The 25533-nt window shown below is 36.8% G+C and overlaps 1 protein-coding gene across 1 annotated transcript; it reads right to left on the reverse strand.

The window, feature by feature from the left end:
• Positions 1-973: 973 nt before the first annotated feature.
• On the reverse strand, positions 974-25533 carry LOC136827795 (ABC transporter F family member 4-like). The gene is made up of 3 exons (XM_067085254.1): positions 25190-25533; positions 1191-1433; positions 974-1139 (listed from the first exon to the last, which is right to left on the reverse strand). Exons 1-3 carry the CDS (start codon positions 25531-25533, stop codon positions 974-976), a joined length of 753 nt encoding a protein of 250 aa, XP_066941355.1.

A 25533-nucleotide genomic window follows, 5' to 3' on the forward strand; every position in this document is an offset into this window, starting at 1 on the left:
GATATGATTAATTAATGTTTGACATATTTTATCATAACAACTACTGCCTGAGGACATAGGTCTGTACATAAGATATATTTAAAAAACTACTAAAAATAAAAATAAAAAAAAAATTGTACTGGCGTTGCAATGACATTTCAAAAACTATTTTAAATCTGTGTAATTAAATTCCTTAAAAAAAATTAATTTTCATTTTCGTCAAGTTTCTGAAAATATTCCTGAGTTCAAAACAAAAGTATTCTTGATGAATAGTTTTGCAAATATTTAAGGAATATCAATGATGCGCTCTATCTGAAATATATATAAGCTGAACGGAGCTTTTTACCACAAAATCAATTATTTCAGCACATTCTAAACTTCCAGACAGTTTATGGAATTAAACTGATTAATCTATTAAGTGAAAAATAATACAACAACGTATCTTAGTCACAACCTTACGCCTAGCAAAATAATATCTTAGAGAATACTTCTAAATTAACAATTACAAAATATTTCGATATGTTGAATTTTATTCCATACTTAGAATGCTTCTTGGGAGGTTAGATTGAAAACAGCGTGATCTGATTTTAACAAATGTTAATCAATTAATTTAATTATGGATTTATTTTTATATTTATTTATTTATCATTTAATTGAATATAACGTGATATGATTTAACAATAATTAATTCATCACTTATTCCTTTATTTATTTACATATTTATTCATCTATTTATTTATTCATTTATTTATTTATCTGCAGCTTCACGAACTCTCCGCTCAGCGGCTTGCAACCCATACTGGACGAACTCGGCGACAAAGTCGCCCAGTCGCTGGAGAAATTCAGCTTTCCCGACGTGGCCAAGAAGCGAGTGTCCTAAATCTGACCGAGAATCATTACTGTCATCTCAGGGTCCTTAATGTTTGCTTTAACTTCTTCTTCTTCTTCTTCTTCTTCTTCTTCTTCTTCTTCTTCTTCTTCTTCTTCTTCTTTCTTAAAAACGCGTCTGACCGAGAATCATTACTGTCATCTCAGGGTCCTTAATCATTGCTTTAACCTCTTCTTCTCCTTCTTCTTCTTCTTCTTCTTCTTCTTCTTCTTCTTCTTCTTCTTCTTCTTCTTCTTCTTCTTCTTCTTCTTCAAAAACGCGTTTCTTAAATCTGACCGAGAATCATTACTGTCATCTCAGGGTCCTTGATCATTGCTTTTACCTCCGCTTCTTCTTCTTCTTCTTCTTCTTCTTCTTCTTCTTCTCTTCTTCTTCTTCTTCTTCTTCTTCTTCTTTGTTCTTCTTGATTATTCTTTTTTCCTCAAAAACGCGTTTCTTCTGACCGAGAATCATTACTGTCATCTCTTGATTATTGTTTGTATCTTCTTCTTCTTCTTCTTCTTCTTCTTCTTCTTCTTCTTCTTCTTCTTCTTCTTCTTCTTCCTCAAAAACGCGTTTCTTAAATCTGACCGAGAATCATTACTGTCATCTCAGGGACATTGATTATTGTTTGTACTGCTCCTTCTTCTTCTTCTTCTTATTCTTCTTCTTCTTATTCTTCTTCTTCTTCTTCTTCTTCTTCTTCTTCTTCAGGGTCCTTGATTATTGTTTTTACCTCTTCTTCTACTACTTCTTCTTCTTCTTCTTCTTCTTTTCTTGGCAGCTGAAGAGTCGACGAAAAAAAAAAAGGACGAGGTTCGATTTTGGATAAAAGCGGACGTCAACTTCTGGCTTGTCTTTGCTGTTTACGTGTCGTGGTTATTGTTTCTGTTGTTTTCAAGCTGTCAATTTCCATTTGTTGTTTTTAATTGCATGATATGAAACAACATCGACACCTATGAAAAACAACGTCACGTTACTTCAGTCCAGCGAGGTTATCAATTATCACAGAGTTATCGTTCAAAAAAACATATGAAATCTTTGAAGAACATTTGTTCAAAAATTGTTTTTTGCTGTAAATATCTATTTTTGTTATCTGTGCAATATGAAAAAGAATTAATTTTTATGAAAAAAAGTCATATTACTTCAGTCTAGGGAGTTTATCAATACTGACAAAATTATCCTTCAGAAAACACACGAATTGAATAGAGAATTTAGGACATGGGCCAAGCACTGGGACCTACGAGGTCATTCAGCGCTGAATGGAAACTGACAGTAAAAGGTTTGAAAGGTGTAACAGGAGGAAAACCTCAAAGCAGTTGCACTATGAATCAATTGTTACGAGAGGCTTGAGGAGAGTAAGATGGAAGAAAGAGAATATGAGGGAAGGTCCAGTAAAAGGAACGAAAGGGGTTTGTAGCAGCTAGGGGCCGAAGGCACGCTGCAAAGAACCTCAAGTAATGCCTACAGCGCACCGCACGAGGTGCACTGACGGCGCTACCACCCCCCCTACGGGAAGAAAACACATGAAACCTTCCAGACGACGTTTGTACGACAGAGCTGTTTCTGCGACGCTGGCTTTCGGCAGCCATCTTCCTTTTGTGCCATATATTGCCAGAGATGTTTTGCACTTCCTCTTTTGTCAACAAAATTCTATACAATTTTCATTTCGCAGAGTTCACAGGGATTGTTTTCATTGTATATAGAATGTTGTTAATTTTAATGTTGTTATGAATATCATTGTAGCAATGCACGCACGAGTTTTATTTTTTCTTTCATTTCCTTCGTTATATTCTCAGTGATTGTTGGTGAGAAGAAATGGTTTCTCTGGGTGAGGAACAGGACGAGGAAGGTGAGGAATGAAGGGAGAGGAAAATTCTTCGAGTGAGAGAAAGTGAAAATTGAAATTAAAGCGACCGAAAGGCAAAAGAGGGGAATTATGATGTGAGATACATAGGCTAATATACACGCTTATAAATGGACTATATATATATATATATATATATATATATATATATATATATATATATATATATATATATATATATATATATATATATATATATATATATATATATATATATATATATAAACTCTTAAACTTGACCGTTTAATGAAATGATAACGCTTATCACCAATGCAAAATAATAATAATAATAATAATATAATAATTATAATAATAATAATTATAATTATAATTATTATTATTATTATTATTATTATTATTATTATTATTATTATTATTATTATTCAGTAGACGAGCCCTATTCATACTGAACAAGCCTATAGGATATGCCATCAACTTGAAACTCAAGCTTCCAAAGAATATCATGGCGTTCATTTGAAAGAAATAACAGAAAAGATCAGTTTTTAGAAAAGGAAAAATAAATTAAATTAATAAATAAATCGATAAAAATATAAATAAATCATTAAAGTACAAAGAGAATTGTTCTAAGGCAGTAATGCATCGCATCTTCGGCTGAACTTTCGAGGTTCCAATTGCACGAAATCTTCAGCGGGGAGACTGTTCCGCAGTCGGACGGCGTGAGGAATAAAGGACCCCATTAAAGATAGAAAAGACGTTTTGTTTCGGGGGAAACAAATAGGAAGGAAAGTCGGAATGTCTTACGTGACAGCAGCGGAATGAGAACTCGGCGGATCTAGTACGAAGGCGGGGGGAAACGCCAGATCAGCGAAAAGTCAGCCAGAGTTGGGTGTGGTCAGTAGAAACTCCAGATGCCTTCTGCGCATGAGCAGTTGGAGCATACGCCGCGTAGTTATTCATTTGTCTTTAATATCGCGGTTTTGTCTTTGAAGCTACCGGTAGGACACGGAATACATTTTTTTTTATCTATTTATTAATTTATTCAATTGTTTTATCTTTTTTTAACAGGGCTTGTTTCATATGAATAGGGTTTATCTTCTGAATTAATAATAGTAATAATAATAATAATAATAATAATAATAATAATAATAATAATAATAATAATAATAATAATAATATAATAATAATAATAATAATCTTTGGAAGCTTGCATACAAGTCAATGGTGGGACTGTTACCTATGAATAGAGTTCATCTTCTGATTAATAATAATAATAATAATAATAATAATAATAATAATAATAATAATAATAATAATGAGTTTCACGTACAGATATTAATCCCAGTTTAATCATAATTATAGCAGTAAATCCTTATCAGTTAAGAGGTATATAATGGAATTGTTTTTATAATGAAGAGCTGGTGCGGGAACGGCAACTGACCTTTCAAGAGAAATGTATTGAGCATTTTTACAATGAAGTGATGCATAATGAAGTAAATCATTATTTTTATACTGATACGACAGTTATGAAAATAAACCGATATGCCACTGATGAATGAATGAAATGAGTAAAAAAAAAGATAAATAAGTAAATCAAATATCAATTGAAAAGATAGATGATTATATATATAGCAAAATAAGGAGAAATGAAACTAGATAAAATTGAACACTAGAAAAAAATCTTTAAAAATTAAAGGAAACATATGATACTGAAAAAATATAAGTAAGATACCACAAAAAATGTTTAAAATTTTTCAAGGAAAAATAAAAACAAAGAAAAATAAATTTAAAAAATAAATTTAACTCAACAAAATACTAGAGAGGAAGGCGACTAAAATTAGCCTCAGTAAAGTAAAATTTAAAAATAAAAACTGCAATAAAAGTCATTAAGAAGAAAGGTAAAGATAATTAATATTAAATTATTCAAATTAAAAAAATTTAAAAAATTAAAACTGGAATGAAAGTCATTAAGAAGAAAGGTAAAGGTAATTAATATCAAATTATTCAACTCAAACAACACAAAAAATAAAAAAAAAGCAAAAAAACAAAAACGCGGCGAATCGATTAATCCAATGCATTCCACGAGGTGACCGCCATTCGAGGCGCCTGACACAGTTGAGGACTGAACGAGACCACAAGGACCGAAGAAGAAGAAGAAGAAGAAGAAGAAGAAGAAGAAGAAGAAGAAGAAGAAGAAGAAGAATGAAAGAGGTTGGTGGTGGTAGGAGGAGGAGGAGGAGGAGGAGGAGGGGGAGGGGGTGAGGGTGAGTGATTTCAACCACGGCACCATTTGATGACGTCACGCCCCCCTTACGCCAAAATTGCGAGATTCCGCTACGTCTTCAAAACAGGTGCGCTTAGAGGCTGGCTTTGATATCCTGCTGTTCATTCAGTGCACTGCGACACTTTCTCTCTCGCTCTCTCTCTCTCTCTCTCTCTCTCTCTCTCTCTCTCTCTCTTTCTGACTCTTTCTCTTTCTCTCTCTGCTTCTTTTTCTCTCTGTCTCTCTCCCTGTTTATCTCGGCTTCTCTCTCTCTCTCTCTCTCTCTCTCTCTCTCTCTCTCTCTCTCTCTTCTCTCTCTGTTTCTTTTCTTTCTCTCTCTCCCTCTCCCTCTCTCTCTCTCTCTCTTTCTCTCTCTCTCTCTGTGCTTCTTTTTCTCTCTGTCTCTCTCCTGTTTATCTCTCTTTATCTCTCTCTCTCTCTCTCTCTCTCTCTCTCTCTCTCTCTCTCAGATGACGAAGTTTCTAAAAGGAAATCGCTCTCTCTTGTCCTGCAATTAGTTTGTGCCAAATAGCACCCAAGAGTATCTCATCATTCTGCCGGACGGCTGTGCATTCCCTCTCCAGGTAATGATATGCCCCCGACGCGGAATAATCTCCAGGAAAACGGAAAATGGCATCATTATTAATAATAATAATTATTCTCCGAAATAAACTAAAAAAAAAATTATTTCAAAAGACGAAAAAGGATATGAAAGCGCAATTTCGAAAACTGGTCGCTGGCTTTCTCTTTCAAATTTATGACTTTTTTTTTTTTTTTTTTTTTTAGAGGGAGAATAAGTGACGTCTGAAACAAGTGAAACGCGATGGATCGCAGTCATGTTTCTCGGCGCTGTTCGCGCGATGTATATGGGCGATTGCCGACTTAATTGCGAGTCGTCGAGACTCTCCGTAATTGCGATTATGGGCGATTTTCGACTTAATTGCAAGTCGTTGAGACTCTCGGTAATTGCAATTAAGCGCAGTTTATTTTCCAGTCTGTCTGAGTAGACCGACCTGCATTGTTGCCAATCAACTTTCACTGGAATTCATTCCAGTTGTAATGGAATTGGTTTCATTTTAATGGGAACTACGTCGAGGTATTTAGTTCCGTTTCTGTTCTCGGAAAACAAAGTTTGGTAGCTATTGAAATGACGTATGTATGTGTGTATATATATATATATATATATATATGTATGTATGTATATATATATATATATATATATATATATATATGTGGGGAGGTATAGACAGATAGATAGATAGATAGTGACTTTTTTGAATACTGTAGTTGTTCCTTTTGTTTTTTTTTCCCCTTGGCTCTCCTGCATCGTTGCCAAGTATTGTAATTTTCAAAGATCCTTTCAAAGATCTTTTGAGTTTGAATTATCGTAATATTACCTTTAACTCTTTAATATATAAAATCACATCTACGGCAACGATAAAGGTAATACTACCATAACTCGAAAGCAAAGGACCTTTGAAAGGATCTTTGGAAATGATAATACCTGGCAACGATGCACGAGCGCCAAGATAAATAATAATAAAAAAAAAAGAACAAGTACAGTCTTCAAAAAAAGTCACTATCCACATTTCTCACGAGTTATAAAAATCGCAGACTCTTCGCACCATATATAACAAAGGTTGACAGGTGCCACAAGGTCACAGGTGTATGTGTGTGCGGCGGATACGAGGGGTCAAAGGTTAAACGCGTTCCAGACATGCGCCTGCGCAGGGTCATTTGCATAACTGCTCCTTTACGCAAATATTCTCCCATTACGCAGAGACTCGCTTAGTAAAATAATGACTTTTTTTACAAAGTTCACAAGAATTTGTATAGGTGAATAATTCATTCATTATTATTATTATTATTATTATTATATTATTATTATTATTATTATTATTATTATTCAGAAGATGAACCTCCCAAGGAATACATTCATATGGAACAAACCCAAAGATCCAAATTATTTAAATACAAGGGGCCGTTTCTTGAAATTCTTAATCTTTTAAGCCAAAATAATTTTATTATTATTTTTATTATTTTAAATTAATTTTTATTATTATTATTTTATTTATTATTATTATTAAATTATTATTATTATTATTTTATTATTAACTTTTTATTATTATTACTCAGAAGATGAACCCAAACAGTATTCATATGGAACAAGTAATCCCAAACAGTTTTATGTTTACAACTGCAAAGGGGGTAATCCCAAACAGTTTTATGTTTACTGACTTGAAATTTTATGTTTACTTAAGCTCCCAAAGAATATTAATCCCAAACAGTTTTATGTTTTACCAGGTGTTCATTCGAAAAACAGTTTTAAGTAACAGAATGTAATGGGAAATACAGAGAGAAGAAGAGATCACTTATTAAAAATGAAAAATAAATTAACAAATTGATAAAGAAATAGACAAAGATCTAGGCCAATTATTTAAATACAAGGAGAATTGCACATATCTGGAATCCGTGATGCAAATTAGGGTATTTAAAGTCCTATAATCTTTTAAATTAGGGCATTTTAAGCTCTGTTAGCTTTTAAATGTAATCCCAGACAGTTTTATGTTTACCCAAACAGGTTTACAACAAAATTTCAAGTCCCAAACAGTTTTATGTCCTGTAATCCCAACAGTTTTAAATGAAATCCGAAACAGCTTTATGTTTACCTGGCAACTGCATTTCAAGTCCAAGCAATTCTGAAGCTTCTCTGTGCATCTGAACGCATTCACTCATCTCTGACTAAACCATCTCTCATTTTCCTCAGCAGATGCGCGTGCGCATCAGTTACTTCATTTCCCGGGAGACTGTTACATCTTTTCAAACGCCTCCAGATCACACAATAGTGCTTCATCATAACCGCATTCCTTCGATTTCTTTTTACTCTTTTTTTCAGTAGCAACCTAATTCTTTGTTGGTGATTCTCTCTCTCTCTCTCTCTCTCTCTCTCTCTCTCTCTCTCTCTCTCTCTCTAATGCTGCGTCACCTTCATCCTGTTGTGTTTGAGTTAGTTAGTTAGGTCCGTGGTGCGAGACTAAGAAAAAGTGAAATTTCCGAGCGGATCATCCCGTACGACAATGAGGCGTCCCGCAGGGGGAGCAGCAGTTACTCATGTGCACAGCGCTGCCATTTTTCCTCGCCAGCAGAGTGTGCGTCCGGGTTTGATATCAGCGAATCGTAACGATTAAAAGAGATGTTATGTGACGTATTATCTCGAGCACCAAGTAACGATAAGATCGCAGGCGTAAATATCCAGTAAGTGTCTAGTAAATGCTTACGTAGGCGATGTACGAAGCGTGAGAAACACCACTTAGACTCTCGTCACTCGAGAAGCATTACTTATAGGCCCATCACGCGGTGATAATCGGTCTCAGGCTGACTTGTGTAAACATACGAGGTAACGTGAAGCTAAACGAGAGAGAGAGAGAGAGAGAGAGAGAGAGAGAGAGAGAGAGAGAGAGAGAGAGAGAGAGAGAGAGAGAGAGAGAGAGAGAGAGCACTTTCCCTACAAAACAGGCGTGGCTTGTTCACGCCGATGGGGAAAAAAAATGTCTTCTTGTAATAAGGGAGAAAGCAGGCGTTTAAGGGCTATTACAAAGTAGATTTTCTAATGACTACGCATTATGCAACTGGAAATAATTGTCTCGGAACAGTTGCACAATTATGTGCATTTAGGCTATGTCTATGAACAGGTGTGTTGTCTGCATACAAACACACACACACACACACACATATAATTATATATACATATGTGTATGTATGTATATATATATATACTTAATAGGCAAACATGCCTGATTATACTTATTTTATTAAATGCATGATGCGTGTGTCCATACGTCATGAAGGAGAGAGACAGACAGACAGACACGGGAGAGAGAGAGAGAGAGAGAGAGAGAGAGAGAGAGAGAGACTCTTGCCGAGTCGATCAGACAGAAACAAGCGACACATAAGCCCTTCTTCCGCGGACAAACAGTCAGGATCTGAGCATATAAAAAGCCGTCTCGTTAAAAAAAAAAATAGAAGAAGAATCGTTGGCGTCATCTAATCCTGTCACCCGTAATGTCATCCAATCTGCCGAGGTCATCCAGTTGTGGAAGCGTGAACGAAAAGAATATCTTAAGTAACAATTTGAATCTTAGGGTTTTATATTGTTTATGCTTAACAGAACTGGAAAAAGTCCCAACTTCTAACTCCTGCAAAGGAAGCGGTTGGTCTTGAATGGCCGGAAGATATACTAACATTGATTTAGATGAAAAGCAACGTAAAAATTATTTTAATACGTTGACCTTATAATAAAATTGATTAAAAGTAGCATGGAGTATAAAACGTGCACAAAGAGTCATAAGGTATAGAGTACATGAAGAATGAAGAAAGTAGCAAAAAGTATTATAATACTTCACGTAAAGTAACAGAAACCATAAAATATAAAACAACCTAGATTACTAGATCATAGTTTAATGTACAAAGCAGCGTAAAATGCGCAGAGCAATGCGCATAATGAACTTAAAGGCGTGTAAAGTGTAAAAGATAAACTGCGCAGAGCAATGCGCATAATGAAGTTTAATGCGTGAAAAGTATAAAGTCTACAAAATAAACTGCGCAGAGCAATGCCCATAATGAACTTTAAGAACTGTAGAGTATAAAGTATAAAGGTTAAACTGTGCAGAGCAATGCGCATAATGAACTTTAATACGTGGAAAGTATAAAGTATAAAAAATAAACTGCGCAGAGGAATGCGCATAATGAACTTTAAGACGTGGAAAGTATAAAGTATAAAAAATAAACTGCGCAGAGGAATGCGCATAATGAACTTTAAGACGTGGAAAGTATAAAGTATAAAAGATAAATTGCGCAGAGCAATGCGCATAATGAACTTTAATGCGTGGAAAGTATAAAGTATAAAAAATAAACTGCGCTGAGCAATGCCCATAATGAAATTTAAGACGTGTAGAGTACAAAGTATAAAAAATACACTGCGCAGAGCAATGAGCGTAATAAACTCTAAGACGCATAAAGTATAAAGTATAAAAGATAAATTGCGCAGAGCAATGCGCATAATGAACTTTAATACGTGCAAAGTATAAAGTATAAAGTAGCGTAAATTATCATAAAGTATAAAATATAATCTTCCCACTCGGTAACTCTGATCCTAGAAACCTCCCACTAACCTATAAAGAAAATCACGACATAACTAGGAAATCGCCGGTAAGCTCATCTGCGGAGCGCGGCGGCTCCAAAAATAAACAAACCACTCGGCCCACCCACCTAAATCGCCGACTTCCGGTGCGCCGAATGACGACGGCTGCTGCTACGGGGCCCCGTAATATCGCTCGGGTACAATATTGCGCCGCCGCGGTGGTCCTATGTAGGTTAATGCAATATTTAGCCGAGTGAACCTGGCTGGGAGGGACCGCATCGCCTAAAATTAAGTCAACAACGGCGATAAACTAAGTATAGCTGAGCTGTGCATCCGACTCAGCTAGCCAGCCGCGCGCATGCGCTGCTCGCTCGTGCATGCTCGCATTCGACTCGATGCGCGCTAATGCTTGTCCAAGCATTTTTCTCCGATGTTTGGTTATATAATTGTTGGGTGCTCGTCTGAGTTATGTAACCCGTGCTTGGCATAAGGCCATCTTAATTCGACATTTGGTGGCATCAAAGACAGATTGAATTGGGATATTGTAAATAGCTCATTTATGCCAAACAAATGTAAAACTTTTATGCATTTGTTAGTCTGTCAATCATAATGTTTGCAGAAATGCGTGCATTTAGACACAAACGTACGCACAAACACATTATATATATATATATATATATATATATATATATATATATATATATATATATATATATATATATATATATATATATATAATATATATATATATATATATATATATATATATATATATATATATATATATATATATATAAAACCAATGTTTTGTGTTTAATGTTTCAAATTTTAAATCAAGCTTTTTATTTACTTAATTCTCACTTAATCATAGCTTTCATAATGGCTAATGATTTTCTAAGATAAAAAAAAAGAAAGATAAAAGTTTCTCGTTCCTTGCTTTTAAACAACCGATAAAGAAAGCAAGATTCAATTTAAGGAGTCTTTATTTACCCATTTTTTTAATGTTTCTCAAATATAATTTCACCGCTACCACGCCGGCATCTTGTGCCTGCGTTATGCTTTTAGATAATAAATGCCCCTACGCTATCTCGTATTACGCGATTTGAAAGCAGTTCCGGAAAAATCACGGTGATGCAATACCGCCCTAAAATGGAAAACTGCAGTATCTGCAAAATTTTCGAAATTGAGATATGCCACCTATTGGGCTCGTGAAACACTAATACACAAGTTACTGCAGTTTCAGAATGATTCTTCAATGCTTTGTTTAGGGGGGTCCCATTTGCAGTATCTGCAAAATCAGTAGTAAGGCAAGGGAAACCTGCAGTATCTACTATTTTTCTCAGTTCTGTATCTTTGCAGATATTGCAACACTAATACACCAGTTACTGCAGTTTCAGAATGATGCTTCAATGCTTTCCACAAGTATTTAGGGGTCCCATTTGCAGTATCTGCAAAATCAGTAGTAAGGCAAGAGAAAACTGCAGTATCTACTATTTTTCTCAGTTTGTAATTATGCAGATACTGCAGTCTTCCAATTTAGGGCAGAATAAATGACTGTTACAATGAACTGCCCATTTGCGTCTGAAAAATCAGTCAAGTTTTTTTTTCTCAGTTCTGTATCTTTGCAATACCTGCAACACTAAAATTTACTGCAGTTTCAGAATGATGTAATCGTTCCAAAAGCATTTACCATTTGCAAGTTCTGCAAAATCAGTGTGGGGAAAACTGCAGTACCTACTATTTTTCTCAGATGCTTGCAGATGTGCAACTAATCTGGAAGTTTCAGAATGAAATCTTCAATGACGAGTTTGGAGAAAAATCAGGTGGAAAGAGAAAACTTTTATCTGGGATTTAATTTGAATTACGATACTGCAGTCTTCCAATTTAGGGCTAAATGACTTTCTTTTGTTATTGATGGAGTTTTCAAGACTACCTGCAGTTCCAGGTAGTGTATGTATTGCTAAGTTCAAGGTGTGTGTGTGTATAGATATACTTCTATATTCATATAAATATATTTGGAGAAGGTGGAAATAATTTATATAATATACGATATATATATTTCTTTTGTTATTGATGGATTCGATATATATATGTATGTAGTGTATATGTATATATATATATATATATATATATATATATATATATATATATATATATATATATATATATATATATATATATATATAAAAAGTACAGAAGATAATAGAAACATACAGAAATAGTAAAAACATACAATAGCTAAGTCCTAAGCCTAATAGACAGATGTCAAAATACCAGCAACGTACGTTAAATAATAACAATAAAAAAAAATATTGCCTAATAGATTTGTCACAAGATGACGAAGCATGTTAGAAAAGACGCGCCTATGACAACGCCTTCATCAATCAAAAAAAAAAAGACCAATAGGCGTAATTATTAAATAAAAAAAAACTTGATCGCTAAATCGGGTTAGCGGAAATATGGACGGATGCTCTGGAGCTGTTCCATAAAGGCCTAATATTTGGATTTCGATTCGCCTCACGTTCTTCTCCGTTATACTCGTCCTTTTTCTTCCTGTTCCTTGTGCATATATACATACACACATACATACATACATACATATGTGTGAAGTGTAAGTGTATATTCATATACTGTTTATTAACAAAAAGGTAATGACAATCATTTATAAAATTTAAAATTCAATTTCAAATGTCTTCTCTCTCTCTCTCTCTCTCTCTCTCTCTCTCTCTCTCTCTCTCTCTCTCTCTCTCTCTCTCTCTCAATGACAATCACTTAAAATATAAAGTTCAGTTTTAAATGTCTTCTCACTCTCTCTTTCTCAATGACAATCATTTAAAATATAAAATTCAATTTTAAATGTCTCTCTCTCTCTCTCTCTCTCTCTCTCTCTCTCTCTCTCTCTCTCTCTCTCGCTTTCTACAAACAATGGTAGACCTATTGCCTCACCCTGCTGTATTTGGGGACGTTTGAGGATTTTTTTCTTCCTCTTTTTTGGGTGGTGGGTCTAAATAAGGTTGGGCTTGCTTGGTCCCGTAAGAATGTTCCTTATCTGATAGGTCAGTTATTCGGGGGGTTGTGGTGGGGGGAGGGTTATCCCTCTTCTGTAAGGGGGTGATTGGGGGGGAGGTGTATCGTCTATAATGGATAGGCTATTCTACAGAGACCGCTGGGATGGGCAAACTAATCCCTACATCTTCACCAGGATTCTGACTTTCACGGACTCGAGGTCCTTATTTTAGTCTGGCCTCAATTGTTCCAGGTTCCAGCCAAGTGGAGCATCTGGAAGTTCTTTCCGTCGCACTTTTTGGAAGTTTTTCTAGAAGTGTTTCTAGAAGCTCTTCTGCCACGCTTCTTCAAGGCCTATCATCACCCTCCTGGAAGTTGTGGTGTCATACTTCTGGAAGCTCTAACGCCACAATCCTGGAAGTTTTCCAGGCACACTTCTGGAAGTTGTGGTGTCATACTTCAGGAAGCTCTAACGCCACACTTCTGGAAGTTTTCCGAGCAAACTTCTGAATCCTCCAACGTCACACTTCTGGATTTCCAAGCACACTTCTGAATGCTCCAACGCCACACTTCTGGAAGTTCTAACGTCTCACTTCTGGAAGTTTTCCCATCACACTTTTGGAAGTTCCAACGTCATACTTCTGGAAGCTTTCCTATTACACTTCTGGGAGTTCCAAGTTTCACTTCTGGTAGTGTTCCTAGCACATTTCTGGGAGGTCCAACGTCCCACTTCTCTGGAAGTTCACAAAGGGAAGGCACTTCCCTGCCGAATTTGGAGAAGGAGGAGAGATTGTCTGGAGGTTAATGCTGATGATAAGCCGTTGCTTTCTTTTGTTCTGTTATTAATAGAGTCCGACTTCTATTCCCTGTATACATACATATATATATATATATATATATATATATATATATATATATATATATATATATATATATATATATATTATTGTCTATGTTAAGACTAAAATAGATACGCGTACAACTTGCAATTAGGCCAATAGGAACTAACAATCAGAGAGAGAGAGAGAGAGAGAGAGAGAGAGAGAGAGAGAGAGAGAGAGAGAGAGAGGTGGAAATGAACATTTTCACACGCACAAGCAAGCAATCAGATGCCGTAATGCGAACGTCAATTAAGTTGCATGATTGCAAGACGGGAGAGAAGAATGACGAGGAACAAAATAAAGATGAAATAAAAGAATAAATTGGATAACAGTTTTTGACAATCCCTTTGTACTTTTCCTCGAAACCGAATACGTAAGAAAAAGAAAAGTTAATAGACGATAATCGATCAGCCGAATAACATCAAAGGACAGAAACGATAAAAGGGAATGAATGAGGAACTGAAAGAAATTTCCCGAATGCGGATATGCTACGGACAGCGGCGGACTTTCACTCCGATCTTTCGAATAGAGAGAAGGACATGGAGACGTTGTGGGGGCGGGGGGAGAGGGAAGAGAAAGCGCGATGATGGGTGTGAGAACGATTGATGAGGGAAATGACGAATAAAAAGATTAAAGTGGAAACTAGAAGAAATAGAAGACAAAGATGTGTATAATATATAATGTAGGTAGTCGTACTTACAAAGAAAGGAAAATGAGTTAGGAAAATAATGAGCTGAAATGATAAAAATCTCTCTCTCTCTCTCTCTCTCTCTCCTAACCAGAGAGAGAATCGAAATCGATCCATGGACGTAGGGAATACGGATAACGACTTGATAATGAGTTGAAATGATAACTCTCTCTCTCTCTCTCTCTCTCTCTCTCTCTCTCTCTCTCTCTCCTAACCAGAGAAGGACCCGAAATCGATCCACGGACCGAAGGAGGGGAGGAAAACCACTTGGGCTCAAGCCCTGAAAAATCCAATACGCCTCTGTCGACCTTATCAACGAACGGTGTACCTGGTGATTAGTTGATCGTTGTGGGTTGTAGGTCACAATAGACTGACTGAGGATCAGTTGCCCAGCACTTTCTGAAGCCACTCCTTGGGAGAAAAAATTGTATAGTTGATGTATAGTCTGCCTATAAATACTGCTTAAATATAAAAGCAAGAAAACCCGAAGATCAGAGATAGACGTCTGACCAAAACAGATCCGAAGAAGCCTCACCACCCGCCCAGAGGTACCTGGAGATCCCACGAATAAGCAGACAGTCGGAATTTCTCTCTCGAATTACCCGGATAACGAGGCATCTTTTCTCCCCTTCCTTCCTCCCATCATTAGGCTTAGGGCACAGCGATGGCCCCTGGAGAACAGCAACGCCGCTACGTCACTGCGTAGAGTACACGCACGCATGCGCGCACATGCGCACGGCGTTCCCACACGACGGGTGCACAACACTGCTATGAGATGACGCCAGGTGCCTGACGGGTCCCTGAGATGTGACAGAGGATGGATTTAAATGCAAATGCAGATGTTGTTTTCGGGAGGAGGTGTTCGGAGATTAAAAACTACTGTGGATGCTGTACTATCAGGACCTCAAAAGTTCAATTCACTTTCTTTTTTTACTCATTTGTTTATATTTTCATCCATTTGTTTATTCATTTATTAATTTATCTTTTTTTTTCAATAGCTGATCTTTTCTTTCTGTACTGCCTACTATCTTCTGTAACATCTTTCAAATGAACACTGTAATATTCTTTGAAAGCTTGAATTTCAAGTCAGTGGCACCTGTGGAAGACGTTCAATATTATTATTGCCTTCTGGATAATAATAATAATAATAATAATAATAATAATAATAATAAAATAATAATAATAAAAACTACTGGGCTTGTTCAATTGAATCTTTATTCTGGATAATAATAATAATAATAATAATAATAATAATAATAATAATAATAATAATAATAATAATAATAATTAACAACTGGGCTTGTTCCAAATGTATAGGGGTTTATCTTCTGAATAATAATAATAATAATAATAATAATAATAATAATAATAATAATAATAATAATAATAATAATAATAATAATAATAATAATAATAATATTTAATTACCAGTATTTAGCTGATATTTTGGTTAGGATGACTGGCACTTTCGTTGGCCATAAATAGGAGAATGTGAATAAGTTTTTGAGGTAAAGAATCACTTAAGGCGAATCAGAGAAGTAAAGCTGATAATTAGTAAACAGTGATAAGGTGATAATACTCTGATATAATTCAGTGATAAGCAAGGTAACATTTTTTTAGTTTTCTGTTAAAGAAAACTATCGTGCCAACTTTGTCTGTCCGTCCGGGCTGTCACGCACTTTTCTGTCCGCCCTCAGATCTTAAAAACTACTGAGGCTAGAGGGCTGCAAATTGGTATGTTGATCATCCACCCTCCACTCATCAAACTTACCATATTCCAGCCCTGTAGCCTCAGTAGTTTGTATTTTATTTAAGGTTAATTTTAGCCATAATCGTGCGTCTGGCAACGATATAGGTACCAACAAAACAGGCCACCACCGGACCGTGGCTGAAAGTTTCATACAGCATTATACGCTGTAGAGAAAACTCGAATGCGCCGAAGAAACTTGAGCGCATTTTATTTGTTTGGGATGAAATTGGTACCTATGTGCCAATGGTTATGTTATAAAATCGTGGTAGCTTAACCAATACTGAGCCTATCGTTACTTATATTCACTAGCATGGCGTTGCTTTACTTATATTATCTTTTATTCTAATTTCATTTCATTCTATTGCTTAAATTCTTTTGGTTGTGTATTTATCTAAGTATATGCTTATTCTTCCGTTTATATATTTTTTTTTCTATAATACTTTTTCTATAATAATTTATTTACTTTATTTTAAATTACATGTTGAGATTATTTACATTTCCTGATCATTTACAATCCTTTATTGCACCTTATGTCATCTATTTGCTTTACACGCATTCATTACATTCTGTTGCATAAACTGTAAGTTTTTCTAATTACTGTATTATTCTTTTCCACATACGTTTCCTCACAGCAATTCACATCACCGTACATCACCTAGTTCTTGGCTCATCTTCCGGAGCATGACCCCAGTTGACCCACCCGAACCATTTTTCCAGACCGTGAACAGGGAAACGTGATACATAATTGTATACATCGCTTGCATATAAAACACCTATTCATTTATTCAAATTAAACAAAGAAATGGGGAAAAAAGAAGGCGGGTGGAAAGGTTGCATATACCCCGAGTATGTCATACGGTTCTCTTAATGTTAATAATAGTCTGATAAGAAAGGAAACGGTTTTAACGTCACGATGTCAATCCGTTAGCGTTCTTCCGACACGCAACCGAGTGCCGGGACCTTTCCCTGAAGAACGCTGGACGCCGTATCTTAAAAATTAACCGTAGAATTTTTTTGAAAATTATCTCGTTATGTTTCCCACACCCAAATTACCTCAAAATGCTAATCTGACTTACCTAACCTAACCTGACCTAACCTAGAAGCATGGCAAACGAACCAGGGCTTGCAATACTAGCATACGTCTCAGGAATTTACAACCCATTAGCATCCATCTCTTTATTCTTTTTTTAATCTCATGGCAGAGGCCCTGTTCAGTATTAATATCACGTCGCGACATCTTGCTTGTTAATTAATTGTCTGTTTACAATGGCGGAATAACGGGCACTTCAGGGTGGGTGCATATACCACCGAAGATGCGTTGTGTCACTACCCGAATACAATTCAACTTGTATTTTGATATGTTAATGTTTTACGCACAGTTTTATTTATTTGTTGATGTGTTCATTTATCTGTTTTTGTAATAACTGATCTCATCATTCTGTATTTCCCATTACCTTCCGTTACTTCTTTCGAATGAACACCGTAATATTCTTTGGAAGCTTGAATTTCAAGTCAGTGGCCCCTCTGGTGGGCTTGTCTCATATGAATAGGGTTCATCTTTCGAATAATAATAATAATAATAATAATAATAATAATAATAATAATAATTACTGTATATACAACCCATACACGTGCCTAAAACTTTTCACACATACGCAAACCCATATGCAACTCATTATGCGTGACAGACGCGCACAAACTTTTGTTCTCGCGCACGCAAGCACGCATTCATACGCTTGCAAACACGTATCTCAGTTACCTACAACTTTCACAAATACGTAGACTCATGCACACACACACACATAGAAAAGACGTAGGTACAATTTTTTATATCACGCGCATGCGCACACATAAACACACAAACGCAAATTACTGTTAATTTCAGAAACAACAGTTTCCTTAATAACCCGGTCGAACAAACACACGCATTTAAACAAACCGGCATGAACACAAACACGCCCGGCAGGCGTATAAGATTACATTATACAGTCCATCTGGATAGCAAACACTTAAAATATATGGGTCTAGGGAAGTGATGGGTGTACCTCTTGACCATAGGCCTAAAATTTCCCTCATCTCAGTGGTTTGAGTTTCTCACAAATCTCTTCTCTCTCTCTCTCTCTCTAAACTGAATTTGTATTAAAAAAGTAAAAGTTTTTTTTCTCTCTCTCTCTCTCTCTCTCTCTCTCTCTCTCTCTCTCTCTCTACATCTTCGTCTTAGGAAATGACTTTTTATATACACACACACACACATACACACACATACGCATATGACTCCACAATCATACTTTAACCGCAGTACGTGAATTTTCTAGTTCCAAGGGCAGTTTCTTTTGGATACACCTTTTGCATTATTTAGTTTTTTGTGACAATAAACTAATTGTTTAAAGTTTTTCTCGGTTTCGTTATCCCTCTTTTGTGTTTATCTTCTTGAATTAGAGAGATAGGTCTTGTTGAATCTCAATAATCCTTTGTTAAGGCTTCGGGATAAAACCCTGAAATTCATGACAAATTAGATAATTTCAAAAACGACGAAATTCGTAACAGAGTTCAGGGGAGTAAATGAAAATGAAGGACTGCAAAAGATAAGTAAAAACACTTAAAAAATCATTTAGGAGAAAGATAAAACAAGAGATTGACGAAATTACGAAAAAAGAGGAAGAGAAGGAACTCTGAGTAAATTCTTTTGAATGGAGACTTAGAGAAGAGTACTGGTATTTTCCGGTTAAAAGTCTCGGTAATATTTCGCATCACTTATTCCTGATCTTTCTCTTCCTCTCTCTCTCGCTCTATAGAGAAGAGAAAATCGTAATATGACGGAGAAGAAGTAAAAAGTAAAATCTAAAAAATGCTGCGAAGTTTCTTCGGCGCAATCGATTTTCTGTACGGCCACTACGGCTTATAATCAAGGCTACCGAAAATAGATCAATCTTCCGGTGGTCTCGGTATAATGCTGTATGAACTGCGGCCCATGAAACTCTAACCACAGCCCCCGGTGGTGGCCTATCCTATATCGTTGCTAGAAGCACGACTATGGCTAACTTTAACCTTAAATAAAATAAAAACTACTGAGGCTAAAGGGCTGCAATTCGGTATGTTTGATGACTGGAGGGTGGATGAACAACATACCAATTTGCAGCCCCTAGCCTCAGCAGTTTTTAAGATCTGAGGGCGGACAGAAAAATGTGCGGACAGAAAAATGTGCGGACAGAAAAAGTGCGGACGGACAGACAAAGCCGGCACAATAGTTTTCTTTTACATAAAACTAAAAAATCAAATAAGATAAGCGAAAGAAAAATCATTCCGAATGTAACCGAAGAACTGTCTGGGCAATGGTACTACCCAGGCAAGTCGTTAGGGGGCGTCGGTCTGACCCACATAACAGCGGATGCCCCTGGGCGTGGGTACGCTGTTCGAAATTATGCCCTAAGCTTCAGAACACGCCGGGGCCTCCTCTGCATCCTTCCTCCGACGGGCACAAAGGCCAGGGATCAGGTTTTGGGGGGGGGCGGGGCGGGAAGGGCAGGTGAAGAAGGGGGCCATTGGTTTGTGCTAAATGTGTTTATTTTCTTTTCACTCGGTTATTTTTAAAACTGTTCAGTTGTGCTTAGATGTTTATTGTTTGCCAAGATATTTTTGTTTTTAATATTTGATGAATAAAAGTAACCATATTTTTAAAAAATGGTCTGTGACTCCCTGTTATTATATAGTTTTAATAAATGTAAAATTATTCTTACTTTCCCCATTTAGATTATATATATATATATATATATATATATATATATATATATATATATATATATATATAAATATATATAAATATATATATATATATATATATATATATATATATATATATATATATATATATATATATATATATATATATATATATATATATATATATATATATATATATATATATATATATATATATATATATATATATATATATATATATATATATATGTATATATATATATGTATATATATATATATATATATATATATATATATATATATATATATTATATATATATATATATATATATATATATATATTATATATATAGATAACATAGGTAAAAGAACTGGAAATGAGCACACACTAGAATTCCTAATGAGGCGAAAACACAAGCCGGAATATCATTCACGATTATTTCATAATAATTCAAAGCACGCTTAATCCATCTAATAAAGTATTTATTACTGCGGTTACCTGATTAAATTACCCTTGCAATGCGCTCACTAACTTATTATCTTACCCTGGCAATGCGCTCATTATCTTATTATCTTACCCAACGCCCGTCTTTAATTAGTGTCTCGTTCTCTCCACTTCGTCTGAAGAGGAATGGAATACAGAATTTCGGCCAAAGGCCAAGCACTGGGACCTTCGAGGCCATTCAGCGCTGGAAAGGAAATTGGCAGTGGCAGGAGGTAAGCCTCGCAGTTGCACTCTGAAACAATTGTTAGAAAGGATGGAAAGTGAGATGGAAGATAGAGAATATGAACGGAGGTAGAGTAAAAGGAACGAAAGAGGTTGCAGCTAGGGGCCGAAGGGACGCTGCAAAGACCTTTTAAGTAATGCCTACAGTGCACCACGCGAGGTACACTGACGGCACTACTACACCCCTCACGGGGACTTCCCCTGAAGTGAATTATAGAATGCTGTGTACTTAATCTTTTGTTTTGATTCTGGTACAGAACACATCACGTTTAATACGGTATGATGATTTAATAGATCAATAAATGAACAGATAGATAAATATGTTTTGGTCAGGTATTTCAAGACGATAACTCAGTAAGCACAGTCATCGGTAGTTATCAGTTAGACAACAAAATACAATATATATATATATATATATATATATATATATATATATATATATATATATATATATATATATATATATTTGTACATTGATCAATATTAAACTTTTGGCAAAGTTCAATACAGTTTTGGACCTTTACATAAAATCTCTCTCTCTCTCTCTCTCTCTCTCTCTCTCTCTCTCTCTCTCTCTCAGCGTACCTGTGTCTCTCTCTCTCTCTCTCCTTCTCTCCGTCAGAAAGGTCTTAACGAGTTCTGTCTAAGGGAGTAACGCTGGTGCTAAACTCCCCGAGGCTTCAATCAAAGGTTCAACGTTCGAGTTACGCTTTTTCCCAGTCGCTCTGGTCGTCTGCGAACGTCCGCTGCGTTCTGAATGCACGTTCTCTCTGTTTGTGCATGTATATGTATGTATGTATACATATGTATATATATATATATATATATATATATATATATATATATATATATATATATATATATATATATATATATATATATATATATATATATATATATATTATATATATATATATACGAAGAAATACTCCGTAAGTTGCTAATCATCCACGAGAGACCGTACATGATATATAAAAGAAAAAACCTGTATTACGACACAATGACAGGCACTTTAAAACGCGCCATGAGAAGAGCCGTCGATCTGAAATCACACGGGGTCGTGCATGCCGATAGACGGACAGGCAGTCGCAGAAACAGGAAACCGGACAAGACAGACACAAAAAAAGACAGGGAAACAGACAGGACGCCAAGCTGAGAAAATAACAGCCAGCCAGCCAGCCAGCCAGTCAGCCAGTCGTCACAGGCACTCCAGAGGCGACACATCCCACGACAATCTCCTGCAGCAGCCGCAGTGGTCTCCTGCAGAAGGCATCTTGTCCCAAAGGCAATCGCCGGCCAGCCATATGAGCGTCCATCGAGGGAACGCTGTGAGTTTGGCCGCTGAATTGCCATCCGGGAATATGATTTCTGATTCCATATGATTTCTGATTCCTGCTCGCATGACGCCTGGCTTGAAAACAGTCCGAATACAGAAACGACGCTCTGAAAGTGGCACTTTTTTTTTTTTTTTTTTTTTCAAAGTGTCTCGTAGCAGACATTATTGGCGATTGCTGTCATTACCGCGACGACGCGACGTGACGGTGGTTTGATGTCGGAGTTCTCCTCCCCCCCCCCTCCCCCACCTTCTGCGGTAGGTAGGTAGGTAGGTAGGCAGGTTTCCCCCCTGGGGGTGGAGGGGGTGGGGGAATATCACACTCTCCAACGAAAGGCTAATGGAATTTGTATTAAAGGGAAAATGTCACACATTATAAGAAAAATGTACACACTTTCTCGAGTGGAAATTGAAATATCACTTTACGGCGCGGAAGAAATATTGAGTTATCCAGAAGAAATTATTATATAAAAATTTTCTCTAAAAGGAAACATAAGAAAATGTAACTTTATCAAATGTGATTCACAAATGTAATTTTCGCTCTTTCCAAAAGGGAAACTAATATATCACTTTCCTGCCAAAGGGAATATAAGAAAATGTAATTTTATCAAATGCAATTCACAAAAGCAATCTTCTCTTTTCCAAAAGGAAAATTAATATATCACTTTCCTCCAAAAGGTAACATAAGAAAATGTCACTTTATCAAAAGTAATTCCCAGTGGCTTAGGAATGCCTTACCCCCAAAGGGAATTATGACTGATAAGTAATGCTGACCTTAATATTTGTAATTATAAGAGTCGTCTTGTACAAGCGACAAGACTATACAATTAAACAAGTATCATGAGCTTAGCAACATGAATTCGACCGGAATATCGACACAGGAGTCGAAAAGAGAAACCGAATAATCGACTTTCTAACCTTTGTATCTAATCCAAAAAGAATAATCGACTTTCTAACCTCTGTATTTTACCCAAAAGCCACAAGTTCGATTCTTGGTCGGACTAGATACCCTCATCAATTATAACTGGCACAGGTCAATTTTTGGTCTGACAGATACCCTTAGCATAATGCCCTTTGGGTATAAGTCATACCCGGGGTAAAGTGAATTCGATATCAAGAGGTGATTGTATTATAATACACGTTTTCGTATCTTTAAGGAATGTATTGAATTGAATTGAATATAGACCTTAGGCCAAAGGCAAAGCACTGGGACCTACGAGGTCATTCAGCGCTGAAACGGAAACTGACAGCAAAAGGTTTGAAAGGTGTAAGAGGAGGAAAACCTCAAAGCAGTTGCACTATGAATCAATTGTCAGGAGAGGGTTGAGGAAAATAAGATGGAAGAAAGAGAATATGGGAGAGGGTGCAGTAAAAGGAACGAAAGGGGTTGCAGCTAGGCACGCTGCAGAGAACCCTAAGTAATGCCTACAGTGCACCGCATGGTGGCACTATCCCCCTAAGGTGCTTTACGGAATGTTTGTATGCCGTTCTCCAGTCTGAAAAATATTTTACCTCGCGAGAATCCCACAGCTTAAATTTTGAGCAAGTCATGATTAAGTAGCCATACAGATTTTTTAGCTTCGTAACTGCAGTGGTGACTGACAGCTGGGAAATGGAACCCCAACTTTCAGATGAAAAACTGTACTAATATTAGGAAAAATAGAAAATAGGGATAAATAAACATCTACTGCAGAAAGAAAGTGCAAGTCGATATCACAACAGATTTCGCTTACTAAAGGGCATGAATTTTTTTTTACCCAGTCATTAATTTCGCTCAGGGATATTCACTGGGAGAAAGTCTTGGAACGCTTTCTGAACTTAAAAGATAAATGAAAGTAGAGCAATGCAAGGAGTTTCGGAGCCAATCTGCCCTTAAGTGGAAGATTGCAGTAACTGCAAAAGTACAAAACCTAGAAAAATAGTATGTTTTCCCTTGTCTTACTACTGATTTTGCAGATACTGCAAATGGGACCCCCTAAATACTCGTGGAAAGCACTGAAGAATCATTCTGAAACTGCAGGAACTTGTGTATTAGTGTTGCAGTGTCTGCAAAAATACAAAACTGAGAAAAATGGTAGATCCTCCATTGCCTTACTACTGATTTTGCAGATACTGCAAATGTGCCCCCCTCAATACTCTTGGAAAGCATCGAAGAATCATTCTGAAACTTCAGTAACTTGTGTATTATGTCTCACGAGCCCAATAGGTGGCATATCTCAATTTCGAAAATTATGCAGATACTGCAGTTTTCCAATTTAGGGCAGCAATATACAGTAATACATGATAGGGATCAAGTACGAGTTTAGATAGCATTTTACGGGACACGGACGGAAAGGGTATAAGTAAAACGCGCCATAAGTTGCGGCTCTCAAATCGGAAAAGTTGAGAAAAGTTCGACGAGGAACTGAAAGTGTGGCTTCCAAAAATAAAAGTGGGAGGAAAGAGAAGAGGAGGAGGAGGGTGTAGAGAAACGTGAGGGGAAACTTTGTAAGGTATAAGTTTGCCTGGGCCCAAGGGGGGTAGGGGGAGGGAAGGAAGGGGCAGCCAAGTGAAACTTGAGCTCTCTTCTTCTCACCCGTAAGGTGGTGGTGGTGGTCCTTGATGGATATCGGTGAATCAGCACAAAACCTTGAATGCTTTCTAGCGGACTAGACCCAGTGGGGTTCTTTGGGCGTGGCTACTCGAAAAATATCTCACTTCAGTGCTCAAACAATGTTGGTTACTCTCGCCCTCGTCAATGCCGAAAACCATGGAATTTGTGATGTCATTTTTTTATTGTCAACTCCTTCAACCAGTCTCAGTTTTCTCTGTGGTCCAGTGGCCCTAGGACTAGGCGCATCTAAGTCAGCCTCTTTAGTGATCTTGGAGGGTGCCTTCCAGCTTCTCCTGCAGATGGTGGCTCTTGGACGTTACCTCTCCATCATCTTCTGACAGCTGCCTGTCCTGAAGATAGCCCTTCTATCATCTGGAAGTTGCCTTTCCAGTTTTTCCAGGAGGCTGCTTATTCACCGTCTCCTGTAAGGTGACTTTCCTACATTTCTTGGAGGGTGACTTCCATTGGTCTGCCTTTCCATTGTCCCCTGGAGGCTGTCTTTCCATTGTCCCCTGGAAGGCTGCCTTTCCATTGTCCCTGGAAGGCTGTCATTCCATTGTCCCTGGAAGGCTACCTTTCCATTGTCCCTGGAAGGCTGCCTTTCCATTGTCCCCTGGAAGGCTGTCATTCCATTGTCCCTGGAAGGCTGCCTTTCCATTGTCCCCTGGAAGGCTGTCATTCCATTGTCCCTGGAAGGCTGCCTTTCCATTGTCCCCTGGAAGGCTGTCATTCCATTGTCCCTGGAAGGCTGCCTTTCCAT

This window comes from Macrobrachium rosenbergii, chromosome 42, assembly GCF_040412425.1.
Source record: "Macrobrachium rosenbergii isolate ZJJX-2024 chromosome 42, ASM4041242v1, whole genome shotgun sequence".
Lineage (NCBI taxonomy): Eukaryota > Metazoa > Arthropoda > Malacostraca > Decapoda > Palaemonidae > Macrobrachium > Macrobrachium rosenbergii.